Raw genomic sequence first — 16826 nt, forward strand, 5'->3', positions numbered from 1 at the left:
ATAGGGGAATTGATGAACTAAATTGGCTGTAGTGTATGTGTGTGTTTGAGTGTGTATGGGTGTTCCCCAATACTGGGCTGTAGCTGGATGCGCATCCGCTGTGTAAAAATGATTGGATGAGTTGGCGGTTTATTCCACTGTGGTGACCCCTGATGAATAAAGGGATTAAGCTGAAGGAAAATGTATAAATGAGTTCTGCTACCGTGGTTGCCAGATCTGCACGCAATCAGTGCTGGTTAAGTCACAATAAAAGATAATTAATAACTAATTACTAGTGCTGGGCAATGATTAAACCCATGCAGTATAAAATATAGATATGTAACAAAATTGTGTTTTATGTATGTGTGTGTATCACATATACACAATAAATAAATAAATAAATATATATATATATATATATATATATATATATATATATATATATATATATATATATATATATATATATTTTTTTTTTTATTGTGTATTATTTATTTATAAATTATTTATTTATTTATTTATTTATCACAATTAATTAATTATATATATATATATATATATATATATATATATATATATACACATATATATACATACATATATATATATATATATATATATATATATATATATATATATATATATATATATATATATATATATGCATACATATATATATATGCATACATATATATATATATATATATATATATATATATATATATATATGCATACATATATATATATATATATATATATATATATATATATATATATATATATATATATATATATATATATATATATATATATATGCATACATATATATATATATGCATACATATATATATATGCATACATATATATATGCATGCATACATATATATGCATGCATATATATATGCATGCATATATATGTATATATATATATATATATATATATATATATATATATATATATATATATATATATATATATAATTAATTGTGATTAATTTTTGCCCAGGACTACTAATTATATTAGTCAAGATATCTGATGTAAAAAAATTAATTAAAAAAAAAAGTATTTATTCATATTTCTCTGTTCTTAATGTTTAGGAAATATTTTTGGTGCATCAAAAAGTGTGGTTATGATGACCACCAACAAGCTAATCCAGCTAAAAATAGTGCTTAAATGTTACTATTAAAGTTTCAAGAATTCCTCGAGCACTTTTTTTTGAGATGTTAACAGATGTGTGTGTGTGTTGAGCATCAGTTAAGACAATGTTAGCAGCTGTCAGCTGTAATTGTGGGGTAAACTGGATAATGTTGAGCTTTTGTCAGCTATTTCAGCTTTTGGGGTTTGAAATGATTTTTGGGGCGGATCAAAATCGGTGACTTAGCGTAAAACTGCAAGTGCAAAGATGACGCGTCGGTTTCTCATTATTATTCATAGCTGAGTTCTCTTATCCTATGAGAAGAGCCGGCTTCTTAATTATTCATGACTGTGTGAGCTTTCCGAAGGCAAGACAGACCTGCCAGTGCCAAGCTGTGAGACCCTACCTTGATGACTGAGTGAAACAGCGCCCACGGACACATGACACACAGTATTTAGTCATTCATAAAGGGTCATATGTGTTTGTTTCCATGATCTACGGGGTTTGTTGCATGTTTTTCTTTGCGATGCTGTCAGGGCCGATACAGCAAAGTTGTATGTGTGCAGCAAGCATTTGTGTCGGGAGAGCAGACTAAGAATTGGAGAACGGCGGACTTTGTCCTTTATTAGTGCAGTTCGTTCACATTTAGACACATTGCCGTGCTGCTGTGTTCGCCTAAATCCTCCAGTCTACCAGCAGGGCTAATGGTTAACATAGACAGCACAAGAGACCTGCTGCACTGAGTCTGCATTCAGATCCGAGGATTGAGGGAGAAGTCCTCATTTAGTGTTTATATGAACATGATTATCTTTATAATCATATAAATTGTGGTTTTTCGTATATGAAATTACGAATAACAAATGTAGCAGTGCATTAAATCAGTTCATTTCTTTGCATTTTAACTTTAACTATAAACTCATGCGTCTCCTCACGGTTTGTGTCTTATTTTGTGAGCCGACTGACAACAGTTGTTCGCTCCCCTCCTTCTCCCCTGCACTGTTGGCCACTCCTGCCTCTGATTGCAGAGCTCCGCCCATTATGATGCATCTTTTGAAAAAATTCTGAGGTAGACCTGAACCCAAAGTGGGGGGTGTCATGACCCTTTAAATATCATAATTAAATAGAAAATGAGGCTAATAACTACAATAAGGTCCACTTTTTGAGAAAAAAAAGAGTCATCTCTTTCATTAGGCTGGCTCTAGGCCCGACACATGTGCAGAGTCTGTTTAGTTGGAACGCAGCATTCCAGTGCAACATAAACATGCTGTATTTAGTAGTAAGCTGTAACTTGACGTCCCTTTACATCACAACCAGGCTACATTTAGAAAATGTAAATGTACAATAATAATCAGGGTTAAACGTGCTATAATGACTGTATTAACCGTGTCCTGCATGCACGAGCGGGCGCAGCTATTGGAATCTCTTTGTCTTCCGCTCTCATTCTAGATGTTAAAAACAGCTGATTCTGCTGCGTGATGATGCAAACTGATATTTTCCTATTGTGTTATTCTCCTTTTCATGTGTAGTCATGAACACACTTGTTTGTAGTGTGAGTAGTCTGACTGTTTTCTGCTGTTCATTATTCTTAGTTATTTCTGCCATAGGCGACTGAATCAGAAGTTCTGAAGCGATCGCAGAAACTTCAGCACTGCAGAATAAGGTCAATACATCTGACTGAGATACCACAGTGCTGGAGTTTGTTGTGTGAGTTTATTAGCTTTGGTGTGATGATGAATCTGACCAGGGTTTTGGTCTGGTAGATCTCCAGTCCGGCTAGAAACGCCGCCATGAAGGCCTCGGCTGGCTGCTTCCTCTGACCGCGTCTCTTCTTCTGTGGTTTCTTCTCCTCGTCTGAGAGAGAGTCTGAGATCTGCTCCTCTTTAGCTTTATCCTGGTCCTTCTTCTCTCCATCCTCCACACTGAACCCACACACACACACACACACACATACATACGTTAGAGCAGTTCTAAAGCAAACACTGAACAGAAGTATAGTTTGCGTTCCTCCTCAATACTCACTCGGCCTTCTCTGATTCACATTTGGCCTCAAATTCAGCTGCACGCCTACTAGCTGCTTCCTGCACAGAAAGCACACACACACACACACAGGTTTATGAACTGTGGGGACATTTCATAGGTTTCCATTGTTCTTATATTGTACAAACGTTATTTTCTATCTCGATAGCCCCCCCCTAAAATATCAATAGCTCCACTAATAATTACTGAAAACCCTTGCACCTGAGGACTGATATGCCATCCCTAAAGTTCAGATAGCCCCATCCTTAATGACTGATAGCCCCACGGGAGCGCTCACCGGCCTTGCACACACTGCTGGACATGAATGAATGTGTTAACGGTATAACTGTGCTGTTCTCACGGGTGCTGTCTGATATTGCACTGATGCTTTTGACATATACTGTACCCTATTATATGCATACATCATGTTAATAGCAATACTTTTCATGAGTAGCGAAGTTAGTTAACTCAGTGTAAGTCCGTTTGCGATGGTGTACGTGGTGTTTAATTTGACATATAGCTGCCACTTGCACAGCGGACAGCATCTGCCGATTATATGAAGGATTAAACAGAAGCTCTCGTGCTAGATGTGGCAAACAGTTACCTGAAAATTCCATCCCACAGACTTTACATAGCGGACTTGAAGCCAACGGAAGTCTTTTATCCACTCTTGGAAAAGTGTAGATGGTGGATTAACATTCAGCACATGATCACTAGTAAGATGTGTCATTATTTGTAACTTTAGATTGTTTCTAAAACTAAATCTGTCAGTGTTATCTTCATTCTCATCTTCAGCGCTGTACAGTTTTTCGCGGTAGCAGCTCTCTCTGTCATCCCCAGCCAGAAGGCGCTGACTGAGTGATTGACAGCTGATATTTCAGTGCTAGAGCAGTGGGCCAATAAGAAGAGCGAGAAGGCAGGGCAAGCATTACGGACTTGGATTTGTTTACTGCACCAAGTTGACATGACAACTGTTTTAAACCAGTCCTGAGCGCTGCGTTTCCTGTTTCAAGTGCAGAGATGCATTCTACATGAATGTCTCCCGAATGTGGTGAACATTTTGCAGTAAAAACTGGTCGCACACAACAATTTCTTGCACTCGCACACATGCTCCCAAATATATTTTGAGGTTGCATAGATAAAATTTCGGGCGCATATGCAATCAAAATGGTCGCAATTTCGAGCCCTGCCACCATAACAGACTGAAATGCCCATCCTAAAGTACAGATAGTTCCACCCTAAATTGGGATACAGACAGCCCCACCCCACAGTACCAATAGCCCTACCCTTAATGACTGATAGCCCCTTCCTAAAGTCGATAGCCCCACCCTAAAGGACTCATAGCTTTACACTAATGGACTGATAGTTCCATCCTAAAGAATTGAAGGCCCTCCCCATAAAGAATTTATACCCCCCCCTCCTCGCCCTAAAGGACTGATAGCCCCGCCCTAAAGGACTGATAGCCCCACCCTAAATGACTCATAGCTTCACCCTAATGGACTGACAGCCCCACCCTAAAGGACTGATAGCTCCATTCCATGTTACCAGCAGTGAATAGTCATTTTGAGGGGGGAGGGAAGGTTATGTTGCTTGATTAAAGATAATATTTATTTACAAAAACATGAAGTGCACAGATACATCGTTTATAACAAGCACTACTATACTTACTATACTTAATATACTATACTTACTATACTTAATATACTATACTTACTATACTTAAAGCACTACTATACTATACCACTATACTGATTTGATGCTGAATTTAAGCTAAAAGTGTTCCCACCAGACCCAGAGATCAGCTGATCGGTTAAAAAATGATAAAACTCAACTCTAATTCTGCACAATGAGCATACCCCCCCCCCCCAACAAAAATGAGTGTAAACAGCCAGACCTGTGCTTTTTTCTGATGTACGGCACTGGCGAGAGACGGAGTGTCCACCCCGATCACCTCCGACACATCCCCCAGGCCGGGCTCCATGCCGTGTTTCCCTCCTTCTCTCCTGGGCTGAATGTTCATCAGCTCCGTCATCAGGTCCTCCACGTCTTCCTGATCTCCAGCCGAAAGTCGCCCGAGCTCCGAAACAGAGGACACATCGCAATACTCCAGCTTCTCCATCTCCAGGACATCCCCATGGATCCCGAATTGCGTGGGATCCGGCATATTGCCCAGGATATCCGTCACTTTAAAGGACCACATGAAATTAGAATTAAGATTTTCAGATGTCAACATTGTTTGTTTTTAGGATATCTATGAGATACTCAGTCAAAAATATCCAGAATTTAGCAGTTTTCCCTAGTTTGTGATTCATGTTTTTATATTTTAATTGATCTGTTGTGATGATTCTACAGTCGCTATGGTAACACAACAACTATAGAAACTGATCTGTTGTAGCAATTCTACAGTTGCTATGGTAACACAACAACTATAGTAACTGATATGTTGTAGCAATTCTACAGTTGCTATGGTAACACAACAACTATAGTAACTGATATGTTGTGATGATTCTACAGTTGCTATGGTAACACAACAACTATAGTAACTGATCTGTTCTGATGATTCTACAGTTGCTATGGTAACACAACAACTATAGTAACTGATCTGTTCTGATGATTCTACAGTTGCTATGGTAACACAACAACTTAAGTAATTGATCTGTTGTGGTGATTCTACAGTTGCTATGGTAACACAACTAAAGTAATTGATCTGTTGTGGTGATTCTACAGTTGCATACTTCAGTTTCTGATCAAATCCTCTGACCAATCAAATGCTCTTTATCATCTGACATGCCCCGCCCTCTTTTTCTAATTTGCAATACATATGATGCGCTTAAGCTTAATCACTCTCATTGGAAGAGCTGTGAGAAAACAAAACACTATTGGCAGCTTTTTAAAAAAGGGGGAGGAGCTATACTATGCCCTGCCCTCTCTTCATGCTTCGTTTGAGATTACGACAAACATCAAATAAAAAAGCACTTCACTGGACCTTTAATGTTCCTGGCTCCTTCTACGAGTCCGCCGCCGAAAAGCGTGGACCAGAGTATGTGGAAGAAGCCCCAGACGAGGCTGTAGAGCGAGCGGAAGAAACCGATGAAGATCATCCAGAAGAAGTAGAAGAATCCTCGTATCAGGTCTCGAAGGCTCATCTTCCTCAGTCTTCGGTAGCGTCTGCGCAGGCTCCGGAAGGTCAGCAGCTGGCGAAAGTTTGTCAGACTCTTCCTCATGGAGACGCAGGCTAAAGTAAAAGCAGAGGAAGATTCCATCACTCCGTCATCTTCATCATCGTCCACATCATCGCTCTGAGCATCTTCATCATCTTCGGCTTCTTCATCCTCCTCCTCCTGTCTCTCAGCGGCGTCAGGTTCAGAGATCAGAGACGCCAGCTGCATCTCGAAGATGGTGTCCTCGCAGAAGTTGACGAACAGCTCCATCTTCTCAGACTCGCCGCCTTCGTTGACCACGTCGAAGATGAACTGACGCTTCGACTCTTTCACCTGCAGATTATAAGACTATTAGAACTGAAGTCTCATTTATACTGCTGCATTCTGTCTACTCTGCTCTGCTCTGTGATGCTTGTTGGCATCCATATGAAAAAATAGTTTAGTAATATAAAGTAAACACTATAGTGTTCTGAACCAAACTATGGCAAAGTACTTGAATTAATCTGTTGTGGTGATTCTATGGTTACTATGGTAACACAACAACTATAGTAACTGATCTGTTGTGAGGATTCTACAGTTGCTATGGTAACACTACAACTATAGATCTGTTGTGATGATTCTACAGTTGCTATGGTAACACAACAACTTTAGTAACTGATCTGTTGTGGTGATTCTACAGTTGCTATGGTGACACTACAACTATAGTAACTAATCTGTTGTGATGATTCTACAGTTGCTATGGTAACACAACAACTATAGTTACTGATCTGTTGTGATGATTCTACAGTACAGTTGCTATGGTAACACAACAACTATAGTAACTGATCTGTTGTGATGATTCTACAGTACAGTTGCTATGGTAACACAATACTATAGTAACTGATTTGTTGTGGTGATTCTACAGTTGCTATGGTAACACAATAACTATAGTAACTGACCTGTTGTGGTGATTCTACAGTTGCTTAGGTGACACTACAACAATAAAAATTGATCTCCTGTGGTGATTCTACAGTTGCTATGGTAACACTACAACTAAAGTAAGTGTTCTATAGTGATGATTCTACAGTTGCTATGGTAACACAACCACTATAGTAACTGATCTAGTAATTGATATTGTATTTGAATAAATCTGCAGAACTCACGTTGTTACGGAATCATATACATAAATAAATACTCTAGAACTCTACATCATTAATATTGTTTACTGAACTGAATAATTATTCTATAGTTAATGAATTCTGCAGCATCGACACTGTTACTAAATTAAACAGTTTTATTTAAATTGATATTATCATAGCTGACTGGACCTGTGGTTTCTCCCACTGTGTTCGACTGGATTCGCTGATCTCGAAGTAAACCCTCTCGATCCTCTTTGCTCCGCCCATGATCTCAATGCGACCTAAGAAGGGCTCGAAGTAGTTGAGAACGCTCTCGGCCAGGTTGAGGAATGCAGACAGACGGCTGTCGTGAGGCATGTGCTCTGACAGATTGGTAAGAAGAACAGCAACGTTGAATCCGATGTCTTTGGCGGGTTCGTGGAAACGCGTGACGAACTCTTCATAATTAAACATATCATTTTCATCCGCCTCGACGCAAGACAGCAGGAACTCGATCTCAGACTGTGAATACTGCTTCTGGTTCTCCATGGACTTCTGGAACTCCTTCTTGGAAATGACGCCTTTGCGGTCGGGGTCGTGCTCTTTGAAGTTCTCCGAGGTGGTCAAATCTTTCAGCTTGAGGAACATGTCGAAGAACTTAAGGATCATCTCCACGTTGCTGGACGACTCCACCAGTGTGTCCACCATTTGCTTGCCGATGGTGCCGTTCACAACGTTTCCTGCGGCAGAACAGAAAAATTATTCAGAAAGAGTTCCCTGATTCTATGCGGTTGCTAGGCTGTTACTATGTGGTTGCTTGGAGCATTTGAGTGGTTACTAGGCTGTCGCTTTGTGGTTACTATGGTGTTTTAAGTGGTTACTAGGCACTTGTCTCTAAAGTATTTAGTGGTTACTAGGCTGTTGTTATGCAGTTGCTGTTATTTTTTTTTTGAGTGGTTACTAGGCTGTAGCAATGTGGTTACTAAGGTGTATAGAGTGATTACTAGATTGCTGCTATGTGCTCAATGTGCTGTTTTGAGTGATTGCTGGGCTGTCGCTATGTGGTTGCTTTGGTGTTTTGATTGGTCACAAGACTGTTGCTATGTGGTTGTTGTGATGTTTTAATTGGTTTCCAGGCTGTCACTTCAGAGCTATTGTGGTGTTCTGAGTGGTTACTAGGCTGTTGCTATGCATTTGCTGTGGTGTTTGGAGTGGTTGCTAGGCTGTCATTATGCAGTCACTGTGTGGTTATTAGGCTTTGTTGCTATTCAATCCCTGTGGTGTTTTGAGTGGTTACTACGCGCTGATATCTAAGGTGTTTGAGGCGTTACAATGCTGTTGCTATGTGGTCAATGTAGTGTTTTGAGTGGTTACTAGGCTGTCACTATGCACTGCTGTGTGGTTCTTAAGCTTTTTGCTATGCAATCGCTGTGGTGTTTTGAGTGGTTACTAGGCTGTCGCTTTGTGGTCACTTTGGTGTTTTATGTGGTTAATAGGCGCTGATTATTAAGGTGGTTACCAGGCTGTTGTTATGTCGTCACTATGGTGTTTTGAGTGGTTACTAGGCGCTCGTCACTAAGGTGTTTGAGTGGTTACAGTGCTGTTGCTATGTGGTCAATGTAGTGTTTTGAGTGGTTACTAGGCTGTCACTATGTACTGCTGTGTGGTTCCTAAGCTTTGTTGCTATGAAATCGTTGTGGTGTTTTGAGTGGTTACTAGGCTGTCGCTTTGTGGTCACTTTGGTGTTTTGAGTGGTTACTAGGCTGTCACTATATACTTGCTGTGTGGTTACTAGGCTGTGTTGCTATGCTATCAATGTAGTGTTTTGAGTGTTTTCTAGGCTGTCACTATGCAGTCGCTGAGTTGTTATAAAAGGTTACTAGGCGCTGGTCATTAAAGTTTTCAGTGGTTACTAGGCTGTTGTTACGTAGACCCTGTGGCATTTTAAGTGGTTAAATGACTGTTGCTATGCATTCGCTATGTGGTTACTAGGCTGTGTTGATATACAGTCTGTGTGGTGTTCTGAGTGGTTATTAGTCTGTTGCTATGTGGTTTTGAATGGTTACTAGGGTGTCACTTTGTGGTGACTATGGTGTTTTGAGTGGTTACTAGGCGCTGGTCTCTAAGGTGCTTGAGTGGTTACTAGGCTGTTGCTATGCAGTTGATGTGGTGTTTTGAGTGGTTACTAGGCTGTCGCTTTGTGGTCACTATGGTGTTTTGAGTGGTTACTAGGCTGTTGTTAAGCAGTCACTGTGGTGTTTTTTTTTGTGGTTACTAGGCACTGGTCACTAAGATGTTTGAGCGGTTACAATGCTGTTGCTATGTGGTCAATGTGGTGTTTCAAGAGACAGCCTAGTTGTTACTAGGCTGTCACTATGCAGTCGCTATGTGGTTACTAGGTTGTGTGGCTATGCAGTCGCTGTGGTGTTCTGAGTGGTTATTAGACCGTTGCAATGTGATTTTGAGTGGTTACTAGGCTGTTGCTATGGGGTTACTGGTGTGTTTTGAATAGTTACTAGGCTGTCACTTTGTGGTCACTATGGTGTTTTGAGTGATTACTAGGCGCTGGTCTCTAAGGTGCTTGAGTGGTTACTAGGCTGTTGCTATGCAGTTGCTGTGGTGTTTTGAGTGGTTACTAGGCTGTCGCTTTGTGGTCACTATGGTGTTTTGAGTGGTTACTAGGCTGTCACTATGCACTTGATGTGTGGTCACTAGGCTGTGTTGCATGCTATCAATGTGGCGTTTTGAGTGGTTACTAGGCGGTTGCTATGTGGTCAATGTGGTGTTTTGAGTGGTTACTAGGCTGTCACTATGCAGTCGCCGTGTTGTTTTGAAAGGTTACTAAGCACTGGTCACTGAAGTGTTTTGAGTTTACTAGGTTGTGTAGCTATGCAGTCGCAGTGGTGTACTGATTGGTTACTAGGCTGCTGCTCCTGCGGGAGAACAACACAATTTCCTTTAAAAAGATTCTCAGAGGTTATTATCTGTCTGTGCATGAGTGTTTGTGAAACAGAACCTTCCAACAGCGACAGCATCATGACGATCATGTCCTTCTGCAGATCCATCAGCTCCTTCAGCAGCTCGATCTGACTGGAGTCCTGAGAGGATGCAGCAGAAACGCATTAGTGTGATGAAGAGTTGCTCCACAGCACGCTTTCATTCTCCACATCAACCTCACGCTTCATCTCGCAAACAAACCAGCATCAAACAACAGCAGATCAAGCTCACAATCTCATCTCTTACTGAGATCATCTGCACATCACACAAACAAGCACATGTAGTGTGTGTGTGGAGACATCTAGTGTTCACAGAGTGTACTACACAGACAGATCTGATCTCCGACTGCTCTTCCAGCAGTATAATAGAGCAGACAGATGTGAGTATCCTAATATATATTGGGCTTATTCTGCAAGTATTTTTTTGATTCTTTATATCTTCTGATTCCGTTTCAGTTATGGCAGAAATGACTAAAAATTAAACAGCATGACTACACATAAATGGAGAATGGGTGGCAGGGCACACCCTTATAGATAGGGTGAGGAGCTCAGAGTAGAGCCGCTGCTGCTCCACATCTAGAGAAGTCAGCTGAGGTGGTTCGGGCATCTGTTTCGGAAGCCTCCTTCTCTCCCGAGACTGCTGCCTTTACAACCCGGCCCCGAAAAAGTGGATGAAACTGAATGAATGAATGTATGACAATTAAAACACATGAACACAACTGAGTAGGATGAAGTTCTTATCTGATGATGATAACTGCACATAAACTGGAGTAATCAGCTGTAGTGAGAGCATGTGCGCCTGCTGATCAGTTTATTTGACAGATAATAATGTGTGTGTGTGTGTGTGTGTGTGTGTGTATGAGTGGGTCTTTGTGTCATTAATGTTGGTCTGCAGATATTTTAAATGTGTGTGTGAGGATCTTTGCATCATTATTGTTGGTTTACTTTGACACTAATACCCTCACACACACATTTATATCTGCAGACCAACATTAATGACCCAAAGACCCTCACACACACATTTATATCTGCAGACCAACATTAATAACACAAAGACCCTCACACACACATTTATATCTGCAGACCAACATTAATGACACAAAGACCCTCACACACACATTTATATCTGCAGACCAACATTAATGACACAAAGACCCTCACACACACATTTATATCTGCAGACCAACATTAATGACCCAAAGACCCTCACACACACATTTATATCTGCAGACCAACATTAATAACACAAAGACCCTCATACACACATTTATATCTGCAGACCAACATTAATGACACAAAGACACTCACACACACATTTATATCTGCAGACCAACATTACTGACACAAAGACCCTCACACACACATTTCTATCTGCAGACCAACATTACTGACACAAAGACCCTCACACACACATTTATATCTGCAGAGCAACATTAATGACACAAAGACCCTCACACACACATTTATATCTGCAGACCAACATTAATGACACAAAGACCCTCACACACACATTTATATCTGCAGACCAACATTACTGACACAAAGACCCTCACACACACATTTATATCTGCAGACCAACATTAATGACACAAAGACACTCACACACACATTTATATCTGCAGACCAACATTACTGACACAAACACCCTCACACACACATTTATATTTTCTCCTCCACTGTTTCTCACTGACTGGAAACGCTGTTGTATTCACAAATGATTTATGCAATATTTCAGTTTCCACATTAGATTACTTAGCATCCTTGGATGAAAACATAGCTAGTGATTGTCTAACATACCTGTGAAAGCTTCATTTGCATGTTAGCGAAGACATGCAGAAATCCAACAACGGCGTCCCAGAGTCTGCTGTGGGCCAAACTCTGCTGGTTCCCGATGCACGGACCCTGACAGACACACAAGATGCAGGAGCTTTACATCTAAAACAATGTTAAAAGCAGCATCCAAGAGCTTTAGCTGTTCACAAAACACAAAAGCATGGCTACATATATACAATATAATACCATTGCAATATGCATAATACAAACCATAATATCAATAAAAGTGCAAATGCTGTAAAACACTAAGAAATCTAAACATGCATACAATATTGTTAAATAACAAAACGTTAAATAATACAGATACACCTGTCAGTAAAACAACAGAAACGAGTGTGTACTGCTGGTCTCGGTGTTACCTGGATGTATTCGGTGAGTGAGTTGAAGATCTGTTTGGCCACAGCGAGAGCTTTGGAGAAATTACGCTGACCGGCCTCGTCCATCACATCTTTACCAGAGTAATACCAGTAAAAATCACTGATGGACTCCTGCAAACAACAGCACAACATCACTATACACACACCAAACACAGAAATACACAAACACACACCGCTATAAACACAGCAGACACAACAAAAACAAGCATGCTGTGGTGTTCTGACTGGTTACTAAACTGTTACTGTATGAATGCTGTGGTATTTTGAGTTGTTAATGTTTTGAGTGGTTACTAGGTAGTTGCTATGCAGTTGTACAGTTTTAAAGGCTTACTAGGCTGTTGCTATGTGGTCACTGTGGTTTTTTGAGTGGTTACTAGGGGGTCGCTATTGAGTCGTACTGTTTTGAGTGGTTGCTAGGCTGTCTTTCTGTGGTCGCTGTGATGTTTTGAGTGGTTGCTAGGCTGTCTTTCTGTGGTCGCTGTGATGTTTTGAGTGGTTACTAGGTTGTCTTTCTGTGGTCGCTGTGATGTTTTGAGTGGTTACTAGGCTGTCTTTCTGTGGTCGCTGTGATGTTTTGAGTGGTTGCTAGGCTGTCTTTCTGTGGTCGCTGTGATGTTTTGAGTGGTTGCTAGGCTGTCTTTCTGTGGTCGCTGTGATGTTTTGAGTGGTTACTAGGTTGTCTTTCTGTGGTCGCTGTGATGTTTTGAGTGGTTACTAGGCTGTCTTTCTGTGGTCGCTATAATGTTTTAAGTGGTTGATAGGCTGTCTTTCTGAGGTCACTATGGTGTTTTAAGTGGTTACTAGGCTGTCTTTCTGTGGTCACTGTGGTGTTTTGAGTGGTTGCTAGGCTGTTGCTATGAGGTCACTATGGTGTTTTGAGTAGTTACTAGGCTGTCTTTCTGTGGTCGCTATGATGTTTTAAGTGGTTACTAGGCTGTCTTTCTGTGGTCGCTATAATGTTTTAAGTGGTTACTAGGCTGTCTTTCTGTGGTCGCTGTGATGTTTTAAGTGGTTGATAGGCTGTCTTTCTGTGGTCGCTGTGATGTTTTGAGTGGTCACTAGGCTGTCTTTCTGTGGTCGCTATGATGTTTTAAGTGGTTACTAGGCTGTCTTTCTGTGGTCGCTATGATGTTTTAAGTGGTTACTAGGCTGTCTTTCTGTGGTCGCTATGATGTTTTAAGTGGTTGCTAGGTTACTGTGTACCTGTAGTCGGAGCAGATAGTCCACCGTGCTGATGATAATGTTCACCGTGGTCGTGTTTCCCGTCTGTGTTCTGAGAAAGTTCTGGAAATCTAAAACAAGGGCATCATGAAACACAGGCGTTACTTGGGAAGAAGATCATTTGTTTGTGTGATCGAGATGTGATGTGATTTCTCACCATTATTGTGTCCTTCACACAGGAGCTGCAGGAACCTGAACAGATCTTTGGTGAACTCATCATTCTGCAGGACTTTAGAGCCTTTGAGGGAAACACACACACAGCTCAGACAGGGCTCTTCAGCAGAGATCTGACACCACCACTGAGAATCTGTCTATGAGCCCCGACCATCAGAAACACACTACACCTCATTACTCAGACCCTCCAGGATTTTGTGAGTCTACGACTGATGAATTTAACGCAAAATCAAGCCAAATAATAAAGCTTGTCATTTTTATATAATTTTTAGACACAGATTTCCTGCAGTTTGTGGACACTGGTCAGGGCACTGTGGAAACTCCAGCCGCACCACAGAGCGCTGTCTGCAAAGCTTTCCAGTAGTCGCAAATAAAATCTGCTCAACCATTGTGCAAAGCCTTAATTTATTAGGGATCACCATAGGGGAATGAACCGCCAACTATTCCAGCATATGTTTTATGCAGTGGATGCCCTTCTAGCTGTAACCCAGTACTGGGAAACATCCATACACACTAATTCACACACACACTCATACACTATAGCCAATTTAGTTGATCAGTTCCCCTATGGCGCATGTGTTTTTGGATTGTGGGGGAAACCGGAGCACCCGGAGGAAACCAACGCCAACACGGGGAGAACATGCAAACTCCACACAGAAACACCTTTTTGCTGTGAGGCCACAGTGCCAACTACTGAACCACCATGCCTCCCGATTTTAGGAGTATAGTAACAAAAAAACCCACGATAAATAAATTAAATATGGGCGGGTATTTTTGCATTTCGGCAGGTTTTGAATATTTTTGGGCTGGAATCAGTCAGCTACATCTGGCATTACTGTGTGTGGGAAAATACGGCAAAAGTCTTAACATTACATGATAATAGTATTTTACATTACTCCACATGTCTTGATTACATTTCTGTTTAGTTCAGTGATGACTTTAGTCGCATCAAGTTCATCAAAAATGGCAGTTTACACGGTAGACTCATATTAAAATTGTATTAAAGTATTGTTGCCCATGTAAACATACTCAATGCTCGACTCAACCACACCGTCAGGGCTCTGCGATCTTGTACATCAGCTGCTTTTCTGTATGTTTGTACATCAAAAGCAAGTATGCTATGGCTCACGCTCATTGACAGTGGAAGATGATTTACAGTTAGTTCTTGTCAGGAATCCAACCACGCTGTCCTCACAGAAGCAGGCTCAGCCATCACACTGAATCAGATATATTTATGTTTCAATGTATGTTATGTTAATGCTACGCACTTTAAACGCAGTAAGTAATATGTGCATGATGTTTGCACATGCATTATAATTTTGGCGTGCGGTTGGGGGTGGGGGGCCTTAATCGGGGGGTATTTGAGGAGGGGTGCGAGTGAAATTGGCCAAACTTGTTTGAAAACCCCTGATCTACAGAACAAACCGTCGTTATACAACAACTTGCCTAATTACCCTAACCTGCCTAGTTACGCTAATTACCCTAGTGAAGCCTTTAAATGTCACTGTAAGCTGTATAGACGTGTCTTGAAGAATATCTAGTCTAATCTAAATCACACTGAACTGAGCTAAACTGAACTGAACTTAAACACTAAAAACTGAACTACCCTGATCCAGTTACTATGAACATTTATGTGAAGCTGCTTTGACACAATCTACATTGTAAAAGCGCTGTACAAATAAAGCTGAATTGAAATTGAATTGAATAAATGTAATAATAATAGTTAAAAAATGCATTTTTACATACCTCTCTCCTTCCCATAAAATGTCCTAATTTGTATGTCAGCCATTTTGGATGCAGTTTAAGAAGTGATTCCCATAGATATATACATTAGATGTCGCCTACCCTGTTGTTGTCTATTGGAGGGCAAAACCCTAAAGTGAAAGCAGGTTGGGGCGGTTGATGTCAAGGGACCTTTCGCGGACGCCGCCCTCAATATTCTGCCGCCCTAAACGCGGATATAACTGAGGGCTCGGGTGGTGAGGGTCATGTCGCAGACGCCGACCTAGACGCAGATATAACTGAGGGCGCAGGTGTTAAAGGAGCTGTCGTGGACACCGCCCTCTCTATTCTGCCACCCTAGACGTGGATATAACTGAGGGCGCGGCTGTTGAGGGTAGTGTCACGAACGCCGCCCTAGACGTGGATATAACTGAGGGCGCAGGTGGTGAGGGAGCTGTCGCGGACGCCGCCCTCTCTATTCTGCCACCCTAGACGCGGATATAAATGGGGGCATGGGTGCTGAGGGTAGTGTCGCGAACGCCGCCCTAGACGCGGATATAACTGATGCCGTGGGTGGTGAGGGTAGTGTCGCGGACGCCGCCCTCTTTATTCTGCCGCCCTAGGCGCAGATCTAACTAAGGGTGCAGGTGGTGATGGTAGTGTCGCGAACGCCACCCTAGACATGAGTATAACTGAGGGCGCAGGTGGTGAGGGAGCTGTCAAGGATGCCGCCCTCTCTATTCTGCCGCCCTAGATGCGGATATAACTGAGGGCACGGGTGCTGAGGGTAGTGTCGTGAAAGCTGCCCTAGACGCGGATATAACTGATGCAGTGGGTGGTGAGGGTAGTGTCGCGAACGGCGCCCTAGACGCGGATATAACTGAGGGCGCGGTGCTGAGGGTAGTTTCGCGGACGCCACCCTCTCTATTCTGCCGCCCTAGATGCGGATATAACTAAGGGTGCAAGTGGTGAGGGTAGTTTTGCGGACGCCGCCCTAGACGCAGATATAACTGAGGGCATGGGTGCTGAGGGTAGTGTTGCGAATGCCGGCCTAGACGCGGATATAACTGAGGGAGCGGGTGCTGAGGGTAGTGTCGCAAACACCGCCCTAGCC

The 16826-nt window shown here is 41.7% G+C and overlaps 1 protein-coding gene across 10 annotated transcripts in view; it reads right to left on the reverse strand.

Moving 5' to 3' along the window:
- LOC101884734 (ryanodine receptor 3-like) overlaps positions 1-16826 on the reverse strand; it is a 275348-nt gene that overhangs the window by 16737 nt on the left and 241785 nt on the right. For 7 of the 10 annotated variants that reach the window (XM_073927942.1, XM_073927941.1, XM_073927937.1 and 4 more), the window contains 10 exons: positions 13974-14054; positions 13799-13887; positions 12578-12706; positions 12183-12287; positions 10406-10487; positions 7600-8129; positions 6118-6625; positions 5026-5315; positions 3135-3193; positions 2857-3034 (listed from right to left, as the gene is read on the reverse strand). In XM_073927942.1, coding sequence (XP_073784043.1) covers positions 2857-3034; positions 3135-3193; positions 5026-5315; positions 6118-6625; positions 7600-8129; positions 10406-10487; positions 12183-12287; positions 12578-12706; positions 13799-13887; positions 13974-14054 — 2051 coding nt within the window. Of the gene's footprint in view, positions 1-2856; positions 3035-3134; positions 3194-5025; positions 5316-6117; positions 6626-7599; positions 8130-10405; positions 10488-12182; positions 12288-12577; positions 12707-13798; positions 13888-13973; positions 14055-16826 lie in introns of those variants that run through there. The other 3 variants (XR_012393129.1, XR_012393127.1, XR_012393126.1) reach the window with 2 other exon arrangements.

This window comes from Danio rerio, chromosome 17 (genome assembly GCF_049306965.1).
Source record: "Danio rerio strain Tuebingen ecotype United States chromosome 17, GRCz12tu, whole genome shotgun sequence".
Taxonomy (NCBI): Eukaryota; Metazoa; Chordata; class Actinopteri; order Cypriniformes; family Danionidae; genus Danio; species Danio rerio.